Source organism: Pan troglodytes, chromosome 14, assembly GCF_028858775.2.
Source record: "Pan troglodytes isolate AG18354 chromosome 14, NHGRI_mPanTro3-v2.0_pri, whole genome shotgun sequence".
NCBI lineage: Eukaryota > Metazoa > Chordata > Mammalia > Primates > Hominidae > Pan > Pan troglodytes.
Genome location: NC_072412.2, coordinates 43608912 through 43636183, shown reverse-complemented (window position 1 = coordinate 43636183; position 27272 = coordinate 43608912). Strand labels below are relative to the sequence as shown.

The following is a 27272-nucleotide window of genomic DNA, read 5'->3' as shown; positions in this document are numbered from 1 at the left end:
ATATACTATTAATATTGTCATAAGAAAAACCAAGGAGAACTTCTATTTTTAAAAACAGAAAGATAAAGTTCTTTATGATCATGTGATAACACTATTTTCTCCTTTAAGAGAGAATTAACTGATTTACTTTTTGCTGTGTTTGTGAGCCAAAAAAACCAATGCTTAGGTATAATCAAATATGGTTCTTGTCCCCAAGGAGTGTATAATATTATAATAAGATATGTATGCATGTGGCAGTTATTTGGCAATATAAAGGCTAAGTAATAGTTTTAAGCAACATGAAATATTAAATCAAATAATCAGAAACTTAAGAGTTGGAAATCTTGATCTCATTCAACCTATGAAGGAACAAGTTTTGGTTAAGTGAATTCGCTGAGACAGTTTTACAAATTGTTTCTTAGACTGTACCTGGAACTTGGGTTTTCAAAATGACATAAGCAAAGTTCACAGATGGTATAGATTTGACCTTTGGTAGGTCAGAAAAGCAGTGTTACTTGAAGTGACTTTTCACAAGTTTTAGGGTGAAGGAAAATGTGTCAGGTGGGAGAATATTAATAAAAATGGGGGGAAATAAGAAAAACACCTGGGCAGCAGTAAGGCAACAGTTGGATTAAGTGATAGGAAATGACTGAAGGTTGAATTGGGGAGTTAATGATTGGCCCTCAACACTTGTTGACTAAATGGTGTTCAGGGAAGATTAGTGTAAAAGGAATCTGTAGTTTGGATTGAAGTGGGAAGCAGGAAGAACCATGTTGGATTTTATGCATTTCTATAATTTGTTAATGAATGAAGGAAATAAATGATGGGGATAGGGATTTTCATTGCAAAATGTTCAGTACAGGGTTTCTTTGCTGAGCAGATTCCACAGTTTGACAAAGCACTGTATTCACTTTCCTGTCTTCTCTCTCAAAGCAATATGTTAACTCTCCTCATTTTGAAAAAGGGGGTAACAACCCCAAAACCCAATTTCCCCCAAAATTCATGACCCAGCCTCAGTTTTAAAGGTTTGAAGGATAAGCAGTTATAACCTTAAGACAGGGTTTTTGGCAATTTAATTTTTTTTTTCTTTTTTTTGAGATGGAGTTTTGTTCTCGTTGCCCAGGCTGGAGTGCAATGATGCAATCTTGGCTCATTGCAACCTTCCCCTCCCGGGTTCATCGATTCTCCTGCCTTAGCCTCCCAAGTAGCTGGGATTACAGGAATGCACCACCATGATCGGCTAATTTTTTGTATTTAGTAGAGTTGGGGTTTCACCATGTTGGTCAGGCTGGTCTCGAACTCCTGATCTCAGGTGATCCACCCACCTGGGCCCCCAAAGTGTTGGGATTACGGGCATGAGCCACGGCTCCCGGCTCAATTTAGCGTTTTTATGGTGTTTATCCATATCTGAAATTCAAAGCAGATGTGTCCCAAACATATTTAGTAGTGAAAAGAAGTCCAGGTAAATGCGAACTAATATGAATATTTTAGGATTGGTTCCTTATATTAGTGATTGTAGAGACGTTTGCCAGCTTCCTTTTCATACTAAACAGATTTCCATTGTCAGTCTCTTCCAGGCAGTAGAGAGGAGGAATTATTTTTTTCCTGTCTACTGGGGACTCCTAGGTCTCTACCAAAAAGGAAGTGGTGTACATCTTAAATTATTTAAAATGTGAAAAACATTAATGCTACTGTTGATACTAAATGTGAGCATTTTGGTTATTTTGCTGATATTTAAAGAGCCACAATACTAATGTTTATTCGGTTCTTTGTTGGTGCCCTTTTGCACGTTGTCATTTTCAAAGTATAAGGATATATACATGTTTGTAGATACATATATAAAGAAATATAATTTTTTGTTCTGGACTTGGCTCATGCCTGTAGTCCCAGCAGTTTGGGAGGCTGAGGCAGGTTGATTGCTGGAGTCCAGGAGTTTGAGACCAGTCTGGGCAACATGGTACCCTGTCTATAAAAAAAAATACAGAAATTAGCTGGGCATGGTGGCGTGCACGCCTGTTGTCCCAGCTCCCTGGGAGGTTGAGGTGGGAGGATCGATTGAGCCTGGGAGGTGGAGGTTGCAGTGAGGTGAGATGGCGCCACTGCACTCCAGCCTGAGTGACAGAGTGAGACCTTGTCTCAAAAGTATATATATATAATTTTTTAAAGGTCATTTTGAAATTGTCCTAAGATGATTATAAAATCTCTTAGGTATCTGAAAGAATGTAATTTATTTAATAAGTATGTGCATAGCTCTCTCTCTCTCCTTAAGGAGAGCCAGCAGTTGAATTCAAGAATAAACGTGTGTTTGTATTTAAGAAAAATGACAAAAGATTCCTTCTATTACTCCTGTAATTTTTGGTCCTTTACTTCAACTTTTTTTCACCTATTTTAAATTTATTTTGTTTCAAAACATTTCTGTCTTTGTAAGCTGCTTTAAATATTTTAAGGAATGGCTCAGGATGGAAATCTAATCGCATTTGGGAAAAGTATAACAAGGTAGAAAATTATGTTTAGGAGCGCTACTAATAAAGGAGTATTGGGAGTCAGAGAAGTTAAGATCACATGCTTGAGGAGGAGTTTGATAGCTACTGGGTTTAGTAAGTCATTTTAGTAGAGAAAACATTAAGCAAAGAGGTTCAAAGTACACCGATGTTTATAGAAAAGAATATAAGACATAGTCCAAGTTGGTATCAGATGGGCTTTGTATACATAAGGCTAACTTTGAAAAGCCTTAAATGTAAGATTGAGAAGTCTGGATTTGATTGGACATGGAATGGAGGGCTCTTTTTTGTTTTTGTACCATGCAGTGGCCTGATCAGTACTATGTTTTAGGAGGGTACTGGCTTTACTTGGGATGTCTAGTTGCTTCCTTCCTTAATTGAGTATGAGAAACTCAATAATTCCTTTTTCCTCAGTGGTAGAAATGGAGGCATATTCTCTGTCATTGTCTGAGATAATGGTTTGAATCAGTCCCTTTGGCCTAATTAGGAAAAGTAAGGAGGTTAGGACCCAGTCCACATATGGTAACACTCCACTTAATCCAGAGGTTAAACCAGCTGTGGAATGTAAGGAGCCCAAAAACTGCTTGAAATTGCTATCAAAGCCATGTCCCCTCCTCTCCCTGGTCCCCCGACGCCCCGGGGGGTATTTTTGCATAGCATTTCTGATCCTTTTTTGGACTTTCATTAAGTCTCCTTATGTTTACTAGCTTTGTTATCTTAAAGCAGATGAGACTAGGGAGGGAAAAGAAATGGGATTCTGAGGCATGTAAGTTGACGTCAGGAAAGTTAGCAATTTATAGCCTGACATGAAGGTAGGAGTTAGAAATTTTAAGAAAACCCCAAAGAACTGTGATAGGGTATTGAATATTTGCTAGTTGAAAGTTAGATTATGTTCGTTATATTGTTTTAAGGAATCATGGGTGTAAGAATAAATTCCAAATGATGTTAATGACTGAGCTATGGACAAGTATAAAGAAACCATGTTTTAGTCGTATTGCCTCCACTGTATCATTTAAGCATAGACAAATCCTTTTACTCCTCTATATTGCTTTTTTCCTGTTCTAAAATAAGACAAGTTGTTTCATACTTTTTTACCTTTTAGGGCAGCAAGGTTATTCTCTAAGACATTCTTAACATATGTTCTAAATATGTTACAAAAATAAAAGCTAGACCTTTACATATAGAAATTACGAAGAATATTTGTAGTAATATTCAGAAGTAAAATTAAAAGTTCCTAATAGGTGCTAAGATTTAAGTAATTGGTAGTGATAATTTTTATTTTTAGTTAAATTAGTGAATGACATATTAGGTACTAAGTCTGCATAAGGTATTTTGTAGACATTTAATGATTTAGATGTTTAGGTATAATGAAGATCCCCCCCAATTTTTCTCTTTGAAATATTTTTATTAATTAGCTTTTTATTTTTTTAAAAAGAGACGAGGTTTCACCATGTTGCCCAGGGTGGGCTCAAACTCCTGAGCTCAAGTTATCTTCCCACCTCAGCCTCTCAAAGTGCTTGGATTACAGGCGTGAGCCACTGTGCCTGGCCTGATTACCACAGTAAATCAAATACTGTATCAAGGAAAACTGACTTTTCTCATTGTGTATGTTTTTATTTCCTTTTTTAGAAATTGACAACCAAGCCAACTTGGTTTCTTTCATAAGGAAGCTTTTGTTTGTGCCTAATATTAAACTAATTTTTAGAGACTGGGTGTGGTGGCTCACACCTGTAATCCCAGCACTTTGGGAGGCCAAGGCGGGCGGATCACTTGAGGTCAGGAGTTCAAGACCAGCCTGGCCAACATGGTAAAACCACATCTCTACTAAAAATACAAAAATGAGGCAGTCATGGTGGCACACACCTGCAGTCCCAGCTTCTTGAGGAGGCTGAGGTATGAGAATCGTTTGGACCTGGAAGGCAGAGGTTGCAGTGAGCTGAGATCACGCCACTGTACTCCAGCTTGGGCAGCAGAGCAAGACTGTGTCTCAAAAAAAAAAAAAAAGAAATTTTTGGGCTGGGCACAGTGGCTCACACCAGTAATCCCAGCACTTAGGGAGGCTGGACAATTGCTTGGGCCCAGGAGTTCGAGGCTGCAGTGAGCTGTGATGGCACCACTGTACTCTAGACTGGGTGACCAAGTGAGACCCTGTCTCAAGAAAAAAAAAGTTAATTTTTTTTCTTGGTTGTGTCCTCTAAACAAATTTGTTGTGGTACTTTTGACAATGACCAGTACACTTCCTGTTAAGGAAATACACTCCCATGTTTTAAAAATTACTTTTTAAAAAAGGTGGTACTTAGTGAAATTTGTCTTAGTGAATTTAATTTAGGAAAAAATGCTGCTTTATAAGTTATGTTTTTTGCTTTATTTTTGGTTAAGGTTGTTCCTTTGGGTACAAGGTGTGGTGTGAGATGTGTGAATTGAGAAAATCCCTGGTTTGGGCTATAGACTGTCCACTGCTTAGGTGCTCAGATATCTGAGTCTTTCCTTTTCTTCCTCTTTTAAAAGGCTTTTATTGCTGTAGTTCACCTAAACTTTTCTTTGAGAGTCAAACATGGAGCCAAGTCTTGTCTTTCGTTGATGGTTCATTTTACTGTAGAATTTGGAATAAGAGTTTTAAACTGTTCTTCATTTTCATTGTGTTATTTTCCTCTATGGAGATCCACCAAACATTCATCAGTTATTCTCTGAAATAATGGATAGCAGGATTTATACATTTGTACAATTGGTTATGTTTTATTATTAGGAATTTTACCTATTTTGAGGTTCCAGGCAGGAAGGGTGGGTACAGAAAGAGGAGATGGAAATGAGAATTTCACTCTAGATAACTTAGCGGTTTCCTACCTCCATCTCTGAATCCCATAATAACGATCATGATATCACACCCTAATCCTTTTAGGAACAAGTATATTTAATACTTGGTGAAGGTACATAATGTTTATTTTATTTTATTTTTTTGAGATGGAGTCTTGCTCTGTCACCCAGGCTGGAGTGCAGTGGCACGATCTCGGCTCACTGCAGCCTCTGCCTCCTGGGTTCAAGTGATTCTTCTGCCTCAGCCTCCTAAGTAGCTGGGATTACAGGCATGTGGCACCATGCCCGGCTAATTTTTGTATTTTTAGTAGAGATGGGGCTTCGTCATCTTGGCCAGGCTGGTCTTGAACTTCTGAGCTCAGACTGTCCATCCGCCTCAGCCTCCCAAAGTGCTGGGATTACAGGCATGAGCCACTACGCCCAGCCTGAAGGTACATAACATTTAAATTGGCAACTGTTTAGCTCCTCTTTTTTGTAAGCTTGTATAAGATTGATAATAAATTCATAGGAGACCTGAGGATTATATGACAGGGAAATGACTCAATTTTTTTTTACTGTATTATTGGTTGATATGTTACTACAAATAAAATATTGTGAAGTTAAGGACCTTGGTCACATTAACTGCTAAGTGATGGAGCTAGTCAGTATTCCATTAGGTGATTTCATTCCAAAACTTGCACTCAACCACATTCTGGAGGTTTCTTTTGTCCATTGAGAAGAACAAAAGGTGACAGCTGACAACTATAAACAGCAGTCGTTAGCCTATTGAGTATAGAGGCATTTGACACTATAGACTTTCCTGGTTATTTCGGTCACTATTTTATGGAGTTGTCCAGTAATGAGTGTACCTAATAATTCCTTCAATCTTTATTATTATTTTCTCTTAGTACATTTAAAAAGTATAGTTTCTACCCCAGTGGTTAAATTCTCCAAATTTATTGCTAAAAAGTAAACTTTAAATTTGGAAAATTTGCTGAAGTAAATTGCAATTTCAGAAAAATAAGTGAATATGGAGACACCCAGTTTCATGACATAAATATTTCAATAAATTATTAGATTACTAGCCTTCTAGTGGTCTCAGATTCTATAAGCTGTTGATACTTAGGATTTTTTTTTATAAGCTTAATGCAATCAAATTAAAATTTGATTAAAATACTTTTAAAGTAGAAACCTAATTTTAATCAGTTGAATAATAGCACATTTTATGAATCAGATTTTTAATTTTGAGTGGTTACAACTTATCTTCACATCATATTTATTATTGGAACAAGAAAGTGATAATTGTCCTGTGAACTCACTTGGGGAAATATTAAAAAAAATGATAGTTTATATGAATGCTTTAATATTCATTTGAAAAACAGGATTTAGCTTGTCCTTTTGCTTATTCTAGAAGGTAGAATTAACTTTTTGTTTTGTTTTGTTTTGAGACGGAGTCTCGCTCTGTCGCCAGACTGGAGTGCAGTGACGTGATCTCAGCTCACCGCAACCTCCACCTCGCAGGTTCAAGCAATTCTCCTGCCTCAGCCTCCCAAGTAGCTGGGATTACAGGTGTGCACCACCATGCCCAGCTAATTTTTGTATTTTTAGTAGAGACAGGGTTTTACCACATTGGCCAGGATGGTCTCTATCTCTTGACCTTGTGATCCGCCCACCTTGGCCTCCCAAAGTGCTGGGATTACAGGTGTGTGCCACTGCACCCGGCCACTTTTTCTTTTTTTGTAATTTTTTTTTTTTTTTTCCTTTGAGACTGAGTTTCTACCTTGTTGCCCAGGCTGGAGTGCAATGGTGCGATCTCGGCTCACCACAACCTCTGACTCCCGGGTTCAAGCCATTCTCCTGCCTCAGCCTCCCAAGTAGCTGGGATTACAGGCATGCACCACCATGCCTGGCTAATTTTGTATTTTTAGTACAGATGGGGTTTCTCCATGTTGGTCAAGCTGGTCTCGAACTCCCGACCTCAGGTGATCCGCCCGCCTCGGCCTCCTGAAGTGCTGGGATTACAGGTGTGAGACACCATGCTTGGCCTTGAATCTTAGACATCTGCGTTAGGTCTTCAAAGGTTTTTTAGCTCATGTAACCAAAATTTTTTTTTTGTTTTTTTGAGACAGAGTCTTGCTTTGTTGCTTAGGCTGGAGTGCAGTGGCATGATCTCGGCTCACTGCAACCTCCGCCTTGTGGGTTTAAAGGATTCTCCTGCCTCAGCCTCCTGAGTAGCTGGGATTACAGGTGTGCGTCACCACGTCCAACTAGTTTTTGTATTTTTAGTAGAGACGGGGTTTTGCCATGTTGGCTAGACTGGTCTTGAACTCCTGACCCTAAGTGATCTGCTCGTCTCGGCCTCCCAAAATGCTGGGATTACAGGCATGAGCCACTGCACCTGGCTACAAAAATTTTTTTAAGTATTCAGATTTTTTTTTTTTTTTTTTTTTTGAGATGGCGTCTCATTCTCACCCAGACTGGAGTGCATTTGCACGATCTCGGTTCACTGCAACCTCCGCTTCCTGGGTTCAAGTGATTCTCCTGCATCAGCCTCCCTAGTGGCTGGAAGTACAGGCGCCCAGCTAATTTTTGTATTTTTTTTAAGAGACGGGGTTTCACCATGTTGGTCAGGCTGGTCTTGAACTCCTGACCTTGTGATCCATCTGCCTTGGCCTCCCAAAGTACAAGGATTACAGGCGTTGAGTCACCGTGCACGGCCCCAAGAGATGGTGGTGGTGGTGGTTTTTTTTTTTTTTTAACAGTAGAAATGTTTTTTTCGTTTCCATTATTTATTTCCTGATTCACTTATAAATGTTGGAGCTATTGAAGCAATTGGAATTTTTTTGAATTATAGTTAACAATAGTAAAGATGTATCTTAAAAGATATAGTAGCTTGATTTATCATTTAATAGTAATGTAATATAAGCCTTACTTGTGTGTTCCATAATTTTTACTTTCTGCCAGTATGAAATAGCCAAAAGTGACTGAAAGCCAGTAATTTTCACATCCCGTGCAAGTCGATTGCATTTCTAGATATTTTACTTATTTAGCATGCTCTTGACAGCCTAAAATTGCCATTTTCCCCAGTGTCAGCATTCATGGAGAAAAGAGAATTTTTTTTCATTTTGTTAGATATTATTTTAATACCATATCAAAACACCTTGACTAATGAAAAAAGCTTTTCTCTCAAGCTTTGAACATTTTTGAAGGCATTTCATACTTTTTTTTTGGTATTTTAATGTATAAATACAGAAACCTATCTTGCATGGGTGGGTGCCACATGTAAACATCAATGGCTAAAATATTCTCAAAGTGCTTGAAGACAAGGATGGCTGTACATATTTGTTTGTTTGTTTGTTTATTTATTTATTTATTTATTTATTTTTAGACAGAGTCTTTTGCTGTCGCCCAAGTTGGAGTGCAGTGGCACAATCTCGGATCACTGCAACCTCCACCTCGTGGGTTCAAGTGCTTCTCCTGCCTCAGCCTCCTGAGTAGCTGGGATGACAGGCTCGCGCCACGACACCCAGCTTATTTTTGTATTTTTAGTAGAGACAGAGTTCACTGTTGGCCAGTCTGGTCTCAAATTCCTGAGGTCAGGTGATCCATCCTCCTTGGCCTCCCGAAGTGCTGAGATTACAGGCATGACCCACCACGCCCGACCTACGTATTTCTTATTAGTCTTTTGTTGTTGTTGTTTGCTTACGTTTTCTGGAAAAAAAAAAAATTCACAAGGGCCTAAGAATAACATTCTGGCATTTTTGCAAGACACTTGTGATTATTGAATCTTCTTAAGAGATAATATTTTAAAACTGTATTACCTTCTATAAAATGGACAGGCTAAGATCAACTTTGGATTTTTTTTTTTTTTAATTTAGAGGTCTAGTTATCTTTCCAGTTGTATTCAGACTCTTAGCCCTTAGGGATCTACAAGTGGCTTATTAGGAAATTGATCCAATATGTAGAAACAAAAGCTTCTAACAAGTGGACACATTGGCCTAACAAAAACCAAGTTATACTATATTTGAGTTTATGAATGTCTGACTTAAATGCCATTAGTACCATTCATTCAGTAATCTGAATTAGGCTTAACACATGAGAAGGGGAGAGGAGACAAGAGAAATAGGGAGTTGAAGACCATTAGAAGGAGTGGAAGAGAAGGAGGGGATTTGGTGATAATTGATAATTTGGTAAACATTTGGTGCAGTTTGCGGTCAGGGGCACTGTGTCCTCATTGCCTGCATCAGCGAATTTATCTATATAAAAATTATTTTAGAAAAATTACCTAAGGTAGTTTAAGCAATTGTCTTTTAGCCTAGAAGGTTTTTAACAGTACCTCTTTTTTTTTTTTTTTTTGTTCCTGGTATTGGGATGATTTATTTACTTCAAAAATACTCATTCAATATTTATTGAATGCTTGTTACATACCTAGCACTGAGCAAAGATACTAAGGGTATGAAGAAAAAAAAAGACATGGTTTTGGTCTTCAACAGTTTCGTCTAGTACACTCAAGCATCATAAGATCTTGATTTATCTTCTCAATTATCCAAATAAGTTTATATTGTGCTAAATTGTTATTCTGTATATGGTATACATGACAGTTTTTCTATTCAAATGAATTGATGCATCTAGACTATCGATGAATAAGCATAATGAGGTAGAGTTTAATGAACGTTAGTCTTGGCATCAGCCCTGGCATCTAATCTTATTTCTGCTACCTCTTCATTGTATGACCTTTGTAAATGAGTTAACTTTTTTAAGCCTGATTTCCATAGCTGTTATGTGCAGGTGATAGCTACCCGTGCTGTTGTTGTGAGGATAAAAGGAGAAAGGCATATAATGCACCTGGCTCAGTTCTTGATAGTTCTGTAAATCGATGGCTGTTTTTATTACTGTGCTAAGTAAGAGTGATTCCTTCCTTAAGCACTGTAAGTTAAAATGGAAAGCTTGTTTACTTGTTCAGAGACGTTATACATAATTTTCTAAAGCAGCGGTTCTGTACCTTTGTGACATTTTTGGTGCAGTCTTTCTCACCTGGGGTCCATAAGACAATCCCTACAGGAAAAGAGTGCCTACTCTGTTAGTTCTAAGAATGGCATATATCTAGCACCATCATTCTAAATGCATAAGAAAATAGTGAATTCATTACATACAGTGGAGGCATCAGGGATTAATTCTTTCGCTGACTCTCATGCTGCCAGGACAGTATTATATGTGATTATTGAGCAGTTCTTTGAAATTCCTAAATTCACAAAAACATAAGCTGTTGTAAAAGCACCCTTTCCCTTTTTTTAAATGGGGGTGGGGAATACTTGGAAGAAATACAGCGTCATGTAGCAGTTTGTTAATACTCTAAAATAGAACCATTACCCCAATTAAGTGATTCTCAACTTTTTCATTCTGAAAGATTGTTTTAGATGGGCATTATGCCCTGAAGACCATCTCTTCCATGCTCAGTCCCATATGGGCCTGAAAACTATCTTCTTAGAATGAATGGGATTAAGCTGTTTGTTTTAAGTAAGATTATAAGTCAATATCTGGTTTTTTAAGTTTCAAACATTCATTGAACTGGATTTTGAAATCTATAAAGTTTCAAAACTAGTTTTTTTGTAATACTGATTCTAAAAGTGAAAAAAAAAAATAGTATTAGAGCCCAGAAATTTGGGGGAATGCTTTTTGTCTGTATATTTTGGAAGTTGACATTACATTTTAGTTTATTGAAGACCGATACATTCTGAAGAAGAAAGACAGTTTTATTGAAATCCAACTCTTTCATCATATAATACCTGTTACTGACCTGGAGAACCAGTGTTCCTTGAAACACAGATTGAGAAATGTTAGTTTGCTTCATTTTATATATGAGAAATGTCGTTGGTCATGTATAGTCAAGTGACGGCAGGCCTCAACTGCAGCCCATCTCTACATTTATTCTGCTGTAACAGTTCCCTTTCTGTTTACCACCTTATTTTCGTTTTTTGTTTGTTTGTTTGTTTGTTTGTTTGTTTTGAGACGGAGTCTCGCTGTGTCGCCCAGGCTGGAGTGCAGTGGCACGATCGCGGCTCACTGCAAGCTTCGCCTTCCGGGTTCACGCCATTCTCCTGCCTCAGCCTCCGGAGTAGATGGGACTAAAGGCGCCCGCCACCACACCCGGCTAATTTTTTGCATTTTTAGTAGAGACAGGGTTTCACCATGTTAGCCAGGATGGTCTTGATCTCCTAACCTTGTGATCCGCCTGCCTCGGCCTCCCAAAGTGCTGGGATTACAGGCGTGAGCCACCATGCCCGGCCTACCACCTTATTTTCTATTAGTATTCAATTCATATTAGAAATAAAAGTATAATTATTGTCATGTGAGAGTGTTTGTAACAAGTAGAGATCTGGCAGATGTTAAAGAACACATTGTGAGAAGTGCGGCACTGACATATTTGCAGGCTCTTTTAATTGGCCCTATCTTTGTAAATGGTTTGCAGACCTTAGCGGGGGAATAGACTTTCTATGTGGTAGTATATTCCTGATGGAAATCTTGTACATAAGTTAGAAAGAACTAGTTAACTTCATAAATGTAGGGAAATGATCAGTTTGTTACGTGCTTCAATTGCCATCAGTATGGGATATTTTACTAGCTTTATGTTCTCTGTTCCTCATGTTGGAGAGTTAACCCTTGATGGTGTTCGCGAAGTAAAGGAGCCAATTGAACATTCTTGTCTATTATTTATCCATTTCCTAGGTTATGCTTATCAGAAAAATGAAATATGAAGTACAGAAAGGGTTGTCAAAAATGGAGAAACCTTGAAGTCATTTTGGGAATAAGATTTGCTAAAAGATTTGGGGCTAAAAGATGGTTATTGGGAGACATTTCTGAAGATATACAGGTAAATTAGGGAATGAATTCATGGTTCTTTTGGGAATTCCTTTACGATGGCCAGCATAAACTTCATGTGGGGGTAACAGCTACCCTTGTAAAGGAGAGAGGTGTATAATGCACCTAGTGAAGTTCTTGGTCGTTCTGTAAATGGTGTCTGCTCTTACTACTGTGCCAAATAAGAGTGATTGAAAGTGTTGGTCTCTTTTTGTTTTTTTACTTTTAATTTTTAGACACAGGGCCTTGCCCTGTTGCCCAGGCTAGAGTGTAGTGGCACAATCATAGCTCACTGCAGCCTCGAACACCTGACCTCAAGCATTCCTCCCAACTCAGTCTCCCAAAGTGTTGGGATTACAGGTCTGAACCACTGTACCCAGCCTATGTCAAAATCTTTAAAATACCAGCTGATGGCGGCCGGGCACGATGGCTCACACCTGTAATCCCACCACTTTGGGAGGCCGAGGCAGGTGGATCGCTTGAGCCTAGGAGTTCAAGACCAGCCTGCCCAACATGGTGAAACCTCGTCTCTACTAAAAACACAAAAATTAGCCAGGCGTGGTGGCACACTTCTGTAATCCCAGCTACTTGGGAGGCTGAGGCACGAGAATTGCTTGAACCTGGGAGGCAGAGTTTGCAGTGAGCTAAGATTGTGCCACTGCATTCCAGCCTGGGCAACAACAGAGTGAGACTCTGTCTCAGACACACACACACACACACACACACACACACACACACACACACACACCGCCCCCCCCCGCTGATTGGGGTTTTGGGTTTTTGTTTTAGTTTTTGAGACAGGGTCTTGCTCTGTCACCCAGGCTGGAGTGTAGTGGTGAGATCTCGGATCACTGCCACTTCTGCCCCCAGGCTCAAGCGATTCTCCCACCTCAGTTTCCCTGAGTAACCAGGACTGCAGGTACATGTCACCATGCCTAATTCTTGCTTTTGTTTTTTTGAGATGGGATTCCATTCTGTTGCCCAGGCTGGAGTACAGTGGTGCAATCACAGCTCACTGCAGCCTCAATTTCCCCAAGCTCAGGTGATCCTCCCACCTCAGCCTCTTGAGTAGCTGAGACTACAGGTGGGCGCCACCATGCCCGGTTTATTTTTATTTTTATTTTTTGAGACTGGATCTCACTTTGTCACCCAGGCTGGAGTACAGTGGCAGTCATAGCTCATTGCAGCCTCAACCTCCAGGGCTCAAGTGATTCTCCCACGTTGGCCTCCCGAATAGCTGGGACCACAGATGTGTGCCACCACACTTGGCTAATATTAAATTTTTGTAGAGATGGAGTCTCACTATGTTGCCCAGGCTGGGCTGATTGGTTTTGAAGGAAGTATGGAAATAAACTTTTCTTCTATTTAGAAATACTATAATCTGGTATTCTGAATAATATTTTAAGAAGTGGCTTATTAAAAACTGAAGGGAATGTACACTAGCTTCACTTCTTTTCTTTTTTTCTTTTTTTTTTTTTTTTCCCTGAGACAGAGTTTCACTCTTATTGCCCAGGCTGGAGTGCAATGGTGCAATCTCGGCTCACTGCAGCCTCTGTCTCCCAGGTTCAGGCGATTCTCCTTCCTCAGCCCCTCAAGTAGCTGGGATTACAGGCATGCGCCACCACACCTGGCTAATTTTTGTATTTTTAGTAGAGATGGGGTTTCACCATGTTAGTCAGGCTGGTCTCGAACTCCTGACCTCAGGTGATCCACCCACCCCGGCCTCCCAAAGTGCTGGGATTACAGACATGAGCCACCGTGCCCGGCTGCTTTATTTCTTAATGGAGCTTGCCAAATAAAGAACTTAAGTTCTAGTAATATTAGCACTTTCAAAGACATAAACTAAGATCCGTTGTGGCTTTTGTGAAGTTTTACTGATAGTTATTACAATGTTAACTAGACTCCACATACTTTTTAAATCAAAGCATATTTTTAAAATTGTTAATTTAATGGTGGGTTGATGTTCTTTCTTAATACCTTTTCATTTTCTTTTTGGCAACATTTTACTTTCCAGACGTGCATTAGTCGCTATCAAAATTTTATTCCTAAAATGTTTGGAAAGTGGAAATAGCTGTGGAAACTGTGAATAGTCAGTAAGGTAGCAGGATTCAAATTATTTTTTCCAGTATTGACATTTAGAATGTCATGTTGGACATTTTAAATTTTTCTGGTTTGTAGCCTCATTACTGTATAGAAATCAACTACCAAATGAGTAGTTGACAGACACAGCTAGCTTGGTTGCTTGCTTGCTGTTCTTGCCGCCGCTGCCTTCTTTTTTTTTTTTTTTTTCTTTTTTTTTGAGGCAGGGTTTGGCCCTGTTCCCCAGGCTGGAATGCAATGGTGTGATCTCAGCTCACTGCAACCTCTGCCTCCTTGGGCTCAAGCCATCCTCCCACCTCAGCCTCTCCAAGTAGCTGGGACTACAGGTGTGCGCAACCATGCCTGGCTAATTTTTTGTAGAGATAGGATTTCACCATGTTGCTTAGGCTGGTCTTGAACTCCTGAGCTCAAGAGATCCTCTCTCCTCAGCCTCCTAATGTGTTGGGATTACAGGCCTGATCCACTGTGCCCAGCCCAGGCTTTCTTAATTTCTGAGTTTGCTGAAATGGGCCCTAAGGCTGAGGATGCCTTCTGAGATTGGTGGAAGCTACTGATATTTCCTTGTCACTTTAGGCTCAATTGCTGTATAAGTTATAATAAGATAGAGTAGATTAAAAGATTTATTTGTAAGTAGATGTGTTCTGTCTTTTACAAAACCTACCCCGCTTTATTGATAAAGAATTGGAAAGCGCCCTGTTTTAACTAAAATGTTGATTGCTTCTGCAGATGTCTAATATCATATTTATGTTTTTTATTAAATTCAAGTTGAGATAAGGCAATGGCCTTTTCATCTTATTATATATGGAGGAACTTGAATAGATATATTGTAAGCTATCATAAGTAATACTTAAAATATATTAAAATTCAGGTCAGCCACAGCATTCATACAGATTATTATCTATTCTGTAATAAACTAAAGACTGTTTCTCTGGGTCTTTAAGCAGAATTGAGCTCTGAATCTAGTTTATTATTGTCAGATTATTATTTTAATCATGCTTATAACAAATGGTGACTTAAACTGTTGCTATAGTTTACATTATGTTAGGATAATAAAACTTATTAAATTATGAAGTTCTTGTACATTTAAAAGTCTATCTTATATATTTGTTATGCAAATCAATAGATATGTATCAGGTAAACTAGAAATTCTAGTTAGAAAAAATCCTTTTTGTGTCTTGGTTTTTGAAGATACTTAAAAGGTGGAAGGAATTTCTGATTACCATTTTAACATGTTTAGATATGGGCTTTTTAGTTTCAATAGAAACATCTTTTCCTAGATTATCTTGCTGATATTAAGTTGTTAAATTTTGCTACGCTTTATTTTGAAGTTTTACTGTCTTGTAAAACTCCATATTTTTACATAGTTTTACTGTCTTGTAAAATTCCCTATTTCTTAGGTTGATAGAAATGGCAAAACAAGTTAACTTGCTTAAGCTTAGCTTGCTTAACTGTCAATTGATGTATGTTTAAATGAATTTGAAGTTGTTTCAGAATTCTACTTAAAACAGTATGTTTATTCTAGCTTTTATCATACACTAAGTATTTATTTATTTGAGATGGAGTCTCACTCTGTCACCCAGGCTGGAGTGCAGTGACGTGTCTCTATTTTAGTAGAGACGGGGTTTCGCTATGTTGGCCAGGCTGGTCTCTAACCCCTGACCTCAAGTGATCGGCCTGCCTCAGCCTCCCAAAGTGCTGGGATTACAGGCATGCGCCACCGCGCCCAGCCCCAGTCTATATACTAAGTATTTAAAAAGAAGTACTCAGTTGTTAATCAAAATAATATGATTTGGAAAAATGTAAATTAAACCTCAGAGTCCTAGAGTCAAACTGGTTTTGAATTTCCTGTTCTTTACTAGACATGTGATCTTAGGTGAATTAGTTCACCACTTTGTGCTTTAGTTTCCTTATCAAGTAAAGTTGTGATAATAATATTCCATATATGATAGGGTTATGCTAATGATTGAATGAGGCAATATATATAAAATGCATAATACAATGCATAATAATAATGCACACAGTGGCAAGTTCCTGTAGTTCTAGCTACTTGGGTAGCTGAGACAGGAGGATTGCTTGAGCCCAGGAGTTCGAGGCTGTAGTGTGCCGTGATTGTACCCGTAACTAGCCACTGCATTCCAGCCTGGGCATCATAGGAAGACCTTGTTTCTCTTTTTTTAAAAGCATAATACATTACCTACCATATACCAAGCTCTCAGTAAATTAAAAATTAAAACAAAAAGTTATGAATATTTACCTGTAACCAACTTTGTAAGTGAAGGTATTAATACATTGGAGTTTATCTCTTGAATTTTAATTTTAAAAAAGGAAGAAGGATATTTATGGCACTAAACTATTTCCTGCGAAAATTTTTGAAGAAACAAATGAGGAGAAGGTCTTCAGTTTTAATAATGCAGGAATAAACATACATGATAATGTAAATTGGAAAGAACTTTTGCTTTTTTGTTCACCTGTTCTATGATATGCTTGCTGTAGTCTGGAGTTAACTTCCACACTTGCTATTTAATGTAAACATTGTTTTTCTATTTGTAGGAAAGATTTTCCCTTTTGATCTCTCACATATTATCTTCTGAATTAAAGTTCTCTAGAGAACTGTTTACCAAAGGGAAAGAAAAAGACTATTAACATCTGGTTACTTTTCTGATATTAGTACAGAACATGACATAATGCTATCATTTCCATTAGGATTAGCTTTTAAAGAAAGATTGGACTAAATTTTTCATCTGAATGAAAAATCGGAGATTTATGTTTCTTAATTTCTCAGTGGATATTCCATAGGTGTGTCGAGTATGGAACCATATTCAGGATGTTTTGTTCTATATTTTTAATTTTCTATTTTGAAATAATTTTAGACTTACCAAAAGTTGCAAAAATTTAGTACACAGGCTTGGTGTGGTGGCTCATGCCTGTAATCTCACCATTTTGGGAGACTGAGGCAGGCACATTACTTAAGCCCAGGAGTTCAAGACCAGCCTGGGTAACATGATGAAACTGTCTGTACAAAAATTAGCCAAGCGTGGTGGTGTGTCCCTGTAGTCCCAGGTACTAGTGAGGCTGAGGTGGGAGGTTCGCTCGTCAGGGAAGTGGACATTGCAGTGAGCCACGATTGTTTCAGTGCATCCCAGCCTGGGCGACAGAGCCACACCCTAAGTACATACATACATACCTACACACACACACACACACACACACACACACACGTATTTCACACAGAATTCCCATATACCTGTCACCCAGCTTTCCTTAATGTTTGTATCATGTATAACCATAGTACAGAAGTCAGGAAATTAATACCAACTACTCTAGGCATTTTTGAATTTTGACGTTGTCTACTAAATGATCTTTTTCTGGTCCAGGATCCAGTTTAGGAATTCATATTGTACTTGGTTGTCATATCTCCTTAATCTCCTTTAATCTAGGCCTGCTCTTCATTCTTTCTTTCCTTTCATGACTTTGACACTTTTGAAGAATACTAGGTAGTTTCATTGCTCCTTAATCTGTGCATTTTTGGCAAGGGTATGACAGAAGTGATGGTGTATTCTTATTAGTAGATAAGGAGGTACATGATTGTGATCCATCCCATTATTGGTGATGTCATCTTGATCATTTGGTTAAGGAGGTGCCTGCCAGGTTTCTAAACTATCAAGTTACTGTTTTTCACTTTGTAATTAACACGTGTCTTGGGAATATTTTGAGACTGTGTAAATAATCTTATTTCTCATCATACTTCCATTAATTTTAGTATCCATTGATGATTCTTGCTTGATCAGAATCTTTTACATTTAATTATTTAACATCTTTTTTTGTTTCATTGTTGACTGATATATTATTTTCCTTGTCATAAATGGATAAAGACCCAAAGGAATTAATGTAAAGGCAGCCTAATTCGCAAAACGTAAGTGGTTTTGTTGCTATGGTCTTTCTTTTCTTTTTTATTTATTTGTATTTGTTTTTTTTTTTTTTTTTTTTTTTTGAGACAGAGTCTCGCTCTGTCACCCAGGCTGGAGTACAGTGGCGCGATCTTGGCTCACTGCAACCTTTGCCTGCTGGATTCAAGTGATTCTTGTGCTTCAGCCTCCCAAGTAGCTGGGATTACAGGCACGCACCATCACACCTGGCTAATTTTTGTATTTTTAGTAGAGACGGGGTTTCACCATGTTGGCCAGGCTGGTCTTGAACTCCTGCCCTCAAGTGATCCACCCGCCTTGGCCTCCCAGAATGCTGAGATTACAGGTGTGAGCCAGCACGCCTGGCCTGGTCTTTCATGTTTTCTGAGTTTTCTGAGTGCACTCTTATGAACGTAACGCAACCCAAGATCCTAGAATGAAAAAATACAGTAGGAAGATTATCCTTTTTTTTTTTTTTTTTTTTCAGTACCTTATAGGTCCAAAATGTGCTGCTGGCCATTATAAGAATAAAGCTAAGTATTTCATGCTAGCAAGACGAAGAAGACACTAGCGAGGTAAAAGTAATGGATAGGTTAATTATGAAAAAAGTATTTGTTAGAGCAATTTAGAGATCTTCTTAAAATTACTAAGGTTTTTTTAATGACATATACTAGCCTTTTTCATTTGAAGGAGTCAGTGGCAAATTTAAGCTTTATTTATTTATTTATTTTTTGAGACGGAATCTCGCTCGTTGCCCAGGCTAGAGTGCAGTGGTGTGATCTCGGCTCATTGCAACCTCCACCTCCTGGGTTCAAGCGATTCTCTTGCCTCAGCCTCCCAAGTAGCTGGGACTACAGGCGTGTGCCACCACACCCGGCTGATTTTTGTATTTTTTATTAGAGATGGATTTTACCATGTTGGCCAGGTTGGTCTTGAACTCCTGACTTCAGGTGATCCGCCTACCTTGGCCTCCCAAAGTGCTGAGATTTCAGGCGTGAGCCACTGTGCCCTGCCAAATTTAATCATTTTTATATTTAGTTTTCTTGACCCTTAGGTTGCCTTATCCTTTTTTATAGTCAATATAGTTTATGCAACTGTGTTTCTATGATTGCCTTTTATCTTTTATTCTATAGTGGATTAACTACTCTAAAATATATGTATTGTAGATTGTTTCGTTTTCATCTGTTTTACTTCATCTTCTACCTTAGTGGAGCATGAACACATTTTGGTTATCTGTTGCTTGTCTTTTAAGAAATACTTGATATTTATATCTAGTGGACTAACTTGAATACCGGTAACATTTTCAGATGGTATATTTTCCAAAAGGATGAAGAGAAAATATACAGATAATGGAATTTGGCTAGATGTTGAGCTCTAAAAATGCTTTAATAGTTAGGTTTTTCTGTTTTCATTACAGCTTTCTTCTCTTTTAGGAAATTACTGTCCATGATTAAGCACATATCCTCTTGATGGTATTCAGCCCCTTAAGTTCAGACTTCCTTCCCGTTGGTTTTTTTTTTTTTTAATTAAAAAAAAAATTCTTTTTAACACACAACTTTGCTCAGAGTCTTCCCTATTTTTTTTCAAAAAATGTGTATTCCATTTGATAATACACACAAGATTTATGGTTTAGAAATAATCTTTACCTCCAGTGTCAGTACAATACCTTAGTTAACTAATTCCGAAGAACTTGGGTGGGTTTTGTTTTTTTTTTTTGCCTTTTTGTTTTGTTATCGGGTAAGATCTCTCCCTTTTTGAAATTGGATATTCTGGCAGTATCTGGTTTTTGTACTACTTTTAAATCTCTGAAAAAGAATATTAGAAATCTGTAATTGTTGTTGCAATTTGGCTGACATTTGTATCATCTCAGGATAATACCTTTGAAATTTCTGCTAACTATACTAAAAAATTAATCCTTAGAAGTTGACGACCCCAAAAAGAGATGGATACATGAAAGTTTATTTTTTATTTTTTGTTTTTTGAGACGGAGTCTTGCTGTGTCGCCCATGCTGGAGTGCAATGGCACAGTCTCAGCTCACTGCAACCTCTGCCTCCCAGGCTCAGGCGGTTCTCCTGCTTCAGCCTCCCAAGTAGCTGGGACTACAGGTGAGCGCCACCATGCCCAGCTAATTTTTTGTATTTTTAGTACAGACAAGGTTTCACCATGTTGGCCAGTCTGGTCTTGAACTCCTGACCCCAGGTGATCGGCCCACCTCAGCTTCACAAAGTGCTGGGATTACAGGCGTGAGCCATGGTGCCTGGCCGAAAGTTATACTTTTGATAAATTTTTTGTTTTCTTTAGGATTAGAAAGTTGAACTTTTTAGTGTCTACTTAAGATATCGGCCACTTGACAAAATTCTCCTTTGTTTTTTTGATCAGTAACTTATTTGTAAAGCATTTACTGAGTTACCTATTCCATGTGCCAAGCACTTTTCTAGGGTCTAGAGATAAAAGACACACTGCTTCTGTTAAGCATGTTCTTTCCTTTTCTTCTTACTGCCAGCTAGGACTGTTTTGGATACTTAGAGGAATTTGTGAAGAATTTGTTTTCTTTGTAGAAGTGCCTTAGAACCAGTATGAATGGGTGATAATAGGTAAAGAATAAAAAGATACTTCCAATGTATGTAGAATGTCCAGGTTAATGAATAATCAGTAAATTTATAAACCATTAAGTTCAACTTTAGATCAGTCAGTTGTAGCACATTTGAGTAGAAATCAGTCTTTGTAGAAACATAGTGCCTTCTATTTCATAGCTTAAATAGGTGTAGCCTTCCCTTATGCTTAGATATTAGAAATGCTTAAAACTAATAAGCTGTGTATGCTCATTTAATAATTTAATATTGAGAACAAATATTGCAAACAGCCTAATTTGATGTACTTCTCATAAAATTTTCTCAGTGGTATTTATATATAAAATACTGCTTCTGATTTGAATATACATGGATTTTCAGTAAGAATCTTTAAAAATTTCGTTATTTACAGAAAATGTTAAAATGATTTCATTGATGTACTGGTGGGTTAATAGATCTATAAGAGCCATTTGAGGTAGCAGCTCAGCATTGCTGATGTTGTTAGCTTTGGTTTGAAATTTTTTCTCTAGTGGTTGAAATGTAAGTCTTGCAGTGTAATAAATATTTCTCCCTCTTAAAATATCACATAGAAGAATGTTGTCCACTAAAATAGAATTAGGTAAGGGCTTCCTGTATCATTTTTAGGAGCTTCCATCAATAATATTCTCACAAAGGCTGCACTTTCTTTTTCAAATAATGACCCCATTTTGAAAGCATCTTTACATTTTTTATATAAATGATACATTATCAAATTCAGAGTCTTCATAAATTATTAACTCTTAAAGCAAGAGAGATACCAGCTCTCCTCAGTGATTTCAAAATAATTTCTACTTAGAGAAATCTGCTTATTCATTTCTGAGTATGAGTGTTGAATTATTATGTTTTGGTACTTCAGGCAAGATAAAGAAGTTATATTCTGAAAGCGTTCTGACTTAGGGGAAGTTTGTAAAGATTCATTTTCTCCAGTGAGCTCTCATATTTAACTTGCTGTGTAACTTAACCTTCGGACATTTGGTTTTTTAAATCTAAGTTTGTTGTACTTTTAATCTATATTATACTGTGGTGTGTGATAAATAAAGATTTGGATGCATTTAACGTAAAGTTCCTGTTGTAGGAGAAATTCTAAATTTAGACCAATATTAATCTGAGCAAGATCTGGTTTTTTGTGAGTTGTTTTTCATTTTCAAAGTGAAGTAGGCCTGTAAACTTAAAAATGAAAATTACGAGGTGTATTTCCTATATCAAAATGTACCTCTTTCTTTTTGCCTGTATTTTCACTCACCTATATATTATTATTGATTAGTATTCAAGAACTGAAGGAAAACTATTGGAAAGTTAACTATTGAAAACGACTGGAAAGGAAACTAAAGGAAATTTGGAAAATCGTATCTGAATTATAATTTCTGAATAGGTTTTAAACTATTTTAAAGTAGTTAAGTTTTACTTAGATTTCATTAATTTAGAAATCTTAGATAATTTTCATGGTTGATATTGAGCTATTACTATATGAAAAAGAATAATTTGTCAAGGAAATTGATTAGAAAAGGCTAGAGGATGATTGTTTAATAAATAATTTTTAAAGCACTTTTATAGCACCTATTTGCACCATATAGGTACTGTGAAAATGTATGTAGATAGCTCCAACGTACTGATTTTAAGCCTTTTTCCTCTGTTAAAGAGCCACTCCTTAACAACTCCAGCTGTGGAATGCTTTGTTAATCTACTAGGGTGTTTTAGACTCTTGAAACTACTTAATTAGATTGCATTTGTTAAGATTCAGCATTCAGATCCTTTTTCTAATCTGAACTCCTTTCTTCTTATCATCCATCATATACCTCCTCATTGTGATTATACTGTAAAATACTTTTTAAAGCCTACTGATCTAAAGATACAGTCTTTTAAATACTAAAAGGCTTTTGGACTTAAAATCTGTTGGAAGCTTAAATTGAAAAAATAGCTGCCACTTTAGGTGCATAAAGTACTTTCATAATTATTTGATACCTCTTGTTAGATGGCAGTTTCACCTTCTTCTTTCCAGTTTCTTTTTTCTTTTCTTTAATATTTGGTAATTGCAGATTTGATGGTTAAATTCATAGGTTTTCTTTACTTAGGCCAAACTGTCATTTCTCATTTGTACAGAATTGGATATGTCCCTGTGCAGAAGGGTTAGCTCATTCTTTTCATCTTTAAGCTTTTAAAATTACTTAGTCTAAATGTTGTTAGGTAATGGAATAACCATTCCTTTTCAGCTTTTGGTACATTTCCAAACTGGCTGGCAGAGCCAGGAGGAAGTGAAGGCATTAGAAACACTAACTTTGGTTGGTTGCTACCGTCTTAGTGCTGAGACTATAACCTTTGTTGGTTGATTGATAGAGAACAAGAGAACACAATCCTCGTTCCACTAACAGGTAAGGAACCATTGTGATAACTAGTTGGTATGAGAGGGAGATTACTTGATAGCATTTCATAAAAACTTTATCCCAAAATATAACATGTCCTAGAAATAGGATACTGTGACTGACTGTACTCCGTAGAACAAGGATACGCAGCACCTTTATATTTAGAATAAGATCTGAAATTTAATAGGGATGTATTACTCTGTACCACAAAGCATAATTGATCTGTTTTCCAAAGGCAACACTGTTAAAATTTATCCTGCAGTCCCTGTAACTTTAAATATGTATCTGCCTATCTTATTCTCCTTTCAGCTTTTCCTTGATCAGATGCTATGTGCTTTGAACTTCCTTCTCTTATTTATTCCTATAATAAAGCTAACTATTTTCTAGTATCTTTGCCATCATCTATAATTTGGGTATATCTTACTGCTTTAATTTCTATGTTATAGCCATTAATGATTATTCCTGGTTCTTCTTGACCCAAAAGAAAATGATTATGCATTTTAAAAAGGATTTTGAGTCTGTATTGCCTATATCCACTATTCTGCCTTCCCAGTTTTAAAGCTGAGTGCTTGAAGAATAAATCTTTTCAGTGACAGTAGTCATAAGCTTTGATAAAATGTAGGCTTAGCTTTGTATTGCTATAATATGGGCCTATAGTGTGATTAATTCTTTAAGTTAATGAAGACTTGAACTCAGAGAAGAAATTCAGCTTCTTAGACTTTCCCAAAGTTTAGTAGTATTCCTGTTAATATACTTGGTTTTTTCTGTTTCTACTTTTCAGTCCATCTTCTTTTCTTTGACAGAAGAATTAACTGGGACTCCTCCTTTGATATATCTGAGGTTGTGTGCCTTTTCCCTGTCCCTTAAAGACAACTATGATCTTGTTTCCAGTCATAATTTATCATTTTTGATTTGGTCTTCCACTCAAAGTTGAGTGGTTTATCACAGAGTGTGTTATGGCTTAGACCAATACAGGTCCCTTCTTAATAGTTACTGAGGAATTAATCATTTGTGGTGACAGACTTCTAAAATTCAAATTAAGAAGGCACTAAAGAAAGTATGCCCAAAGGTAGCTCCTTTTTATCCTGAGGATTAAGCCATTACAAACTCAAATGACCAGAGAATGTAATTTCTTAATAAGAATTTTTCCTTAAATCTATATTCAGCTCTCTATTTCAGTGCTTCTCTCCTACCAGAGGTGCAAGGAGTGATCCTAGAACCACAGATACAGCCAAGACCACGGAGAGCTTTTGACGTCAGGGGTCCACTTTCTCCACTGAACCCTTGGAGACAGAATATCCAGCTTCTGGAGAGAGTGGGAAAGGATAATAAACAAGTGGGTGCTTTCCATTATTTACTTGGGTTAATTTATAGATTGGAATGTCCTTCCATTGCCCATTTAATTCTGTGGTAAACTCCTTGGGTTCATTTAAGAACCAGGTGGGACTGCAATCTGTTTTGTTTTTCTAAGAATGCTAACTAGTACTCATTCAAAAATGAGACCTAAAATTTAATTTTCTCTCCAGATAATTAAAGCAGTGGATGATTTGGGGCACATGATTTGACGAATGCCTATGTAGTCCACAGGAATTTTAAAACGGGAATATCTACCCATTTTGGCCTTTATGGTATTAGTGGACTTCTAAGTGCTCTTTTATATTCAAGTAATTTAAAAGGTTCTGTATTTCATCTTTGGGCAAACTGGACATTTGAAGTCTAATTTATACAGTCACATGTCCAGGTGTTATCCTACACTGTTAGTGAGAACCTTTTGGTCTTCTTCCTACCTCAAATGTTAGGACTTCATATTAGATCTTTTAAAAGATGCAATGATAGTACTATTATGGTTTTACTGTCAATTCTAGGCTCCATTCTTTAATAAAACATAAGTATGAATGAATGTAAGTTTCAGGATACAGTATCCCTGAAAGCTATGTTTAATATACTCAAAAGTCATTTTCTAGTCCCTAGGAATAAATATTTATGGTAAAAGAACCCTTTCCTAGATTTCCCCCATGGCATTAAGATGGTTTTCTCTTAGTTTCTTTGATGCCAAGGGTAGGATTTGATTCCAGGAAGTTCTTATCACCTACAATGGGTAGAATGTGAACTTGTTACCTTTGGCAAGTTTTCATTTTTCCTTGGTGGATTCCTTCTGTGACTCCAGGTATCTTGATAATGGGAGACTGGTTTATTTGTTCTTTAATTGCCCAGATTTCTTTCAACTGGTAAAACATCATACTTCTTCAGCAAAAGGAATTCTTCTAGCAGAGCCTTCATGGATGATATCTGTCACACATGCCAGCACCTGCAGTTTGGAAGGCAGTGGTGAATGGATCCATGCAATATGTCTAGAAGACACAAGGATGAGCCAGCCACCTGATCTTGTCATTTATAAACTTTTAAGAATTACTCTGGTTTACTTTTGGTCTGAAAATGGAAAGGCCCAAATAATGAAATAATCTTTTCAGATTGGAATTTTACATGGCCATGAAAATATTTCTTTCTATTCAGAAGACTGAAATAGAGGAAGCTTGAGAGACTCCTTTCTTTTAAAAGCGGCTCTCTGTATCTGTTTCATTTAAAACATTTGTGGGATTGAAAATCACCTTAATGAAGTAGGCAAACATTTTTTTAAGTAGTAGAGGAAGTCCAGAAAACTTAATGAAATGGTTTTTTTTGTTGCCTGACACTGAAAGTAACTAGTAAATAAAGGGTGAACTTCTTAATTATTCGAAAACTGCTTTTAATATTAGGATATACTCTTTTAGCTCATCTTCGCTGGTCTTGAGCCTTATTATAATTGTCAAATCAACAAAGTTTCTAATAGAGAAGTAGAAGAAATATCTTTTGAGATGTAAGTAGCTTGGTCTGTCTTCTGAAGTAATACATACCTGTTAAACTTGAGGTATTCTTTTCATACTGAAGGCATTCTAAAGTTTGGTACTGTCGCAAAACAGTAGTTTACAGAGCAGAAGCACTTAGTATTAGAATAAGCCTGTAGGTGTGAAGGAATAAGTGTTGCGAAATAGTTATTTATCCAAGCTGTCAATTAATTGATTGAAGTAGTTATCAAAATGTTTCTGTTTCTTTCTTTGGTATCTATTAACTGGTCAGTCAAAAGCTATTAAAGAATGTTTTTAAAGTCACCTAATGCTGCCAGTTTGTTAAATTTGGTATACATTTTAAGAATAGACATTCCAGAGTTATTAATATGGAAGCAGCTAAAATGTTTTAGGAAATCTCAAAAGTTTTAGAAGCCACATTTGCTAAAGCATAACCTGCACTTAGTCTTTCTTGGCTATCTGTTTTTTTTCTCATTAATTATAAATAAATTTTTGTTAAGTATAGTATTTAAAAGTAAGTTTAAAGGTTCAATTTGAACTGAAATTTCCCCAGAGAGCTTTGAATTCCCATAAGTGATTACAGCTTTTACTCCCGACTTGTTTTTAGTAAATGTTAATAAGACAATTGGTTTACAAACACATATAAATTAAAAAAACAACTGTCCATCGTTTTAGGAAGAACTGAAGGAACTAAAAATGAGATTTGCTTGGAAATTAAGTTAGTTGAACTCTTTGAACCACAGTAGAAACCACTTTGTGTGGCCTGTGAGATTATAAGCTTTTTGTTTCAGCTTTGAAGATGAAAAGTGATTTAATCTCTTAATCTCATGCTTTGATTGAATTTTAGCTCTGTTCCTTAAAATATGCAAAAGGAAATGTAAGTGCATTTCTAGTCACCTCATGCCACTACAAGCTATTTATTTAAAAGTGAAACTTTTTGTATATTATTGTGAACTGATTTGTTTATTTAAACTTTTATTTTGGTGAATTTACCTTTGAGTTTTTTTATATTTTATGTCACAAAATGAAGTCCTATATTTTTCAGTGTTTATGAATATTAATATAAACTATTTTTTTCTAGAATGACTAATTGTGTAATATCTGTATTATGTGATAATTTGAAATCTAATAAATATTTTCTCCGTGAAAAAAATGCACTTACTGATAATGGCTTATTTCTGTTTCAGGAGTAGAAAGTGAAAACTGCAACAGTATTTTTAAATGTATTTTAATTTTCTGTGTCTTTCTCTAAATATTTCTGAATATGTATTCTACCTTTCTCTGTGTTAGTTTTTTTGTTTGTTTGTTTTTGTTTTTCAG

The 27272-nt window shown here is 36.8% G+C and overlaps 1 protein-coding gene across 8 annotated transcripts in view; it reads left to right on the top strand.

Annotated features, from left to right (window-relative positions):
• The window catches only part of TSC22D1 (TSC22 domain family member 1), a 146454-nt gene that overhangs the window by 12911 nt on the left and 106271 nt on the right, over nt 1-27272 (top strand). For 2 of the 8 annotated variants that reach the window (XM_063792487.1, XM_003954261.5), the window contains 2 exons: nt 24286-24442; nt 25321-27109. The exons of 3 other annotated variants lie outside the window; for them this stretch is intronic. In XM_063792487.1, the coding sequence (XP_063648557.1) occupies nt 24286-24442; nt 25321-25338 (175 nt within the window). In that variant the 3' untranslated portion in view covers nt 25339-27109. Of the gene's footprint in view, nt 1-22956; nt 23116-24272; nt 24443-25320; nt 27110-27272 lie in introns of those variants that run through there. 3 more of the 8 variants (XR_001708702.3, XR_010150667.1, XR_010150668.1) reach the window with 3 other exon arrangements.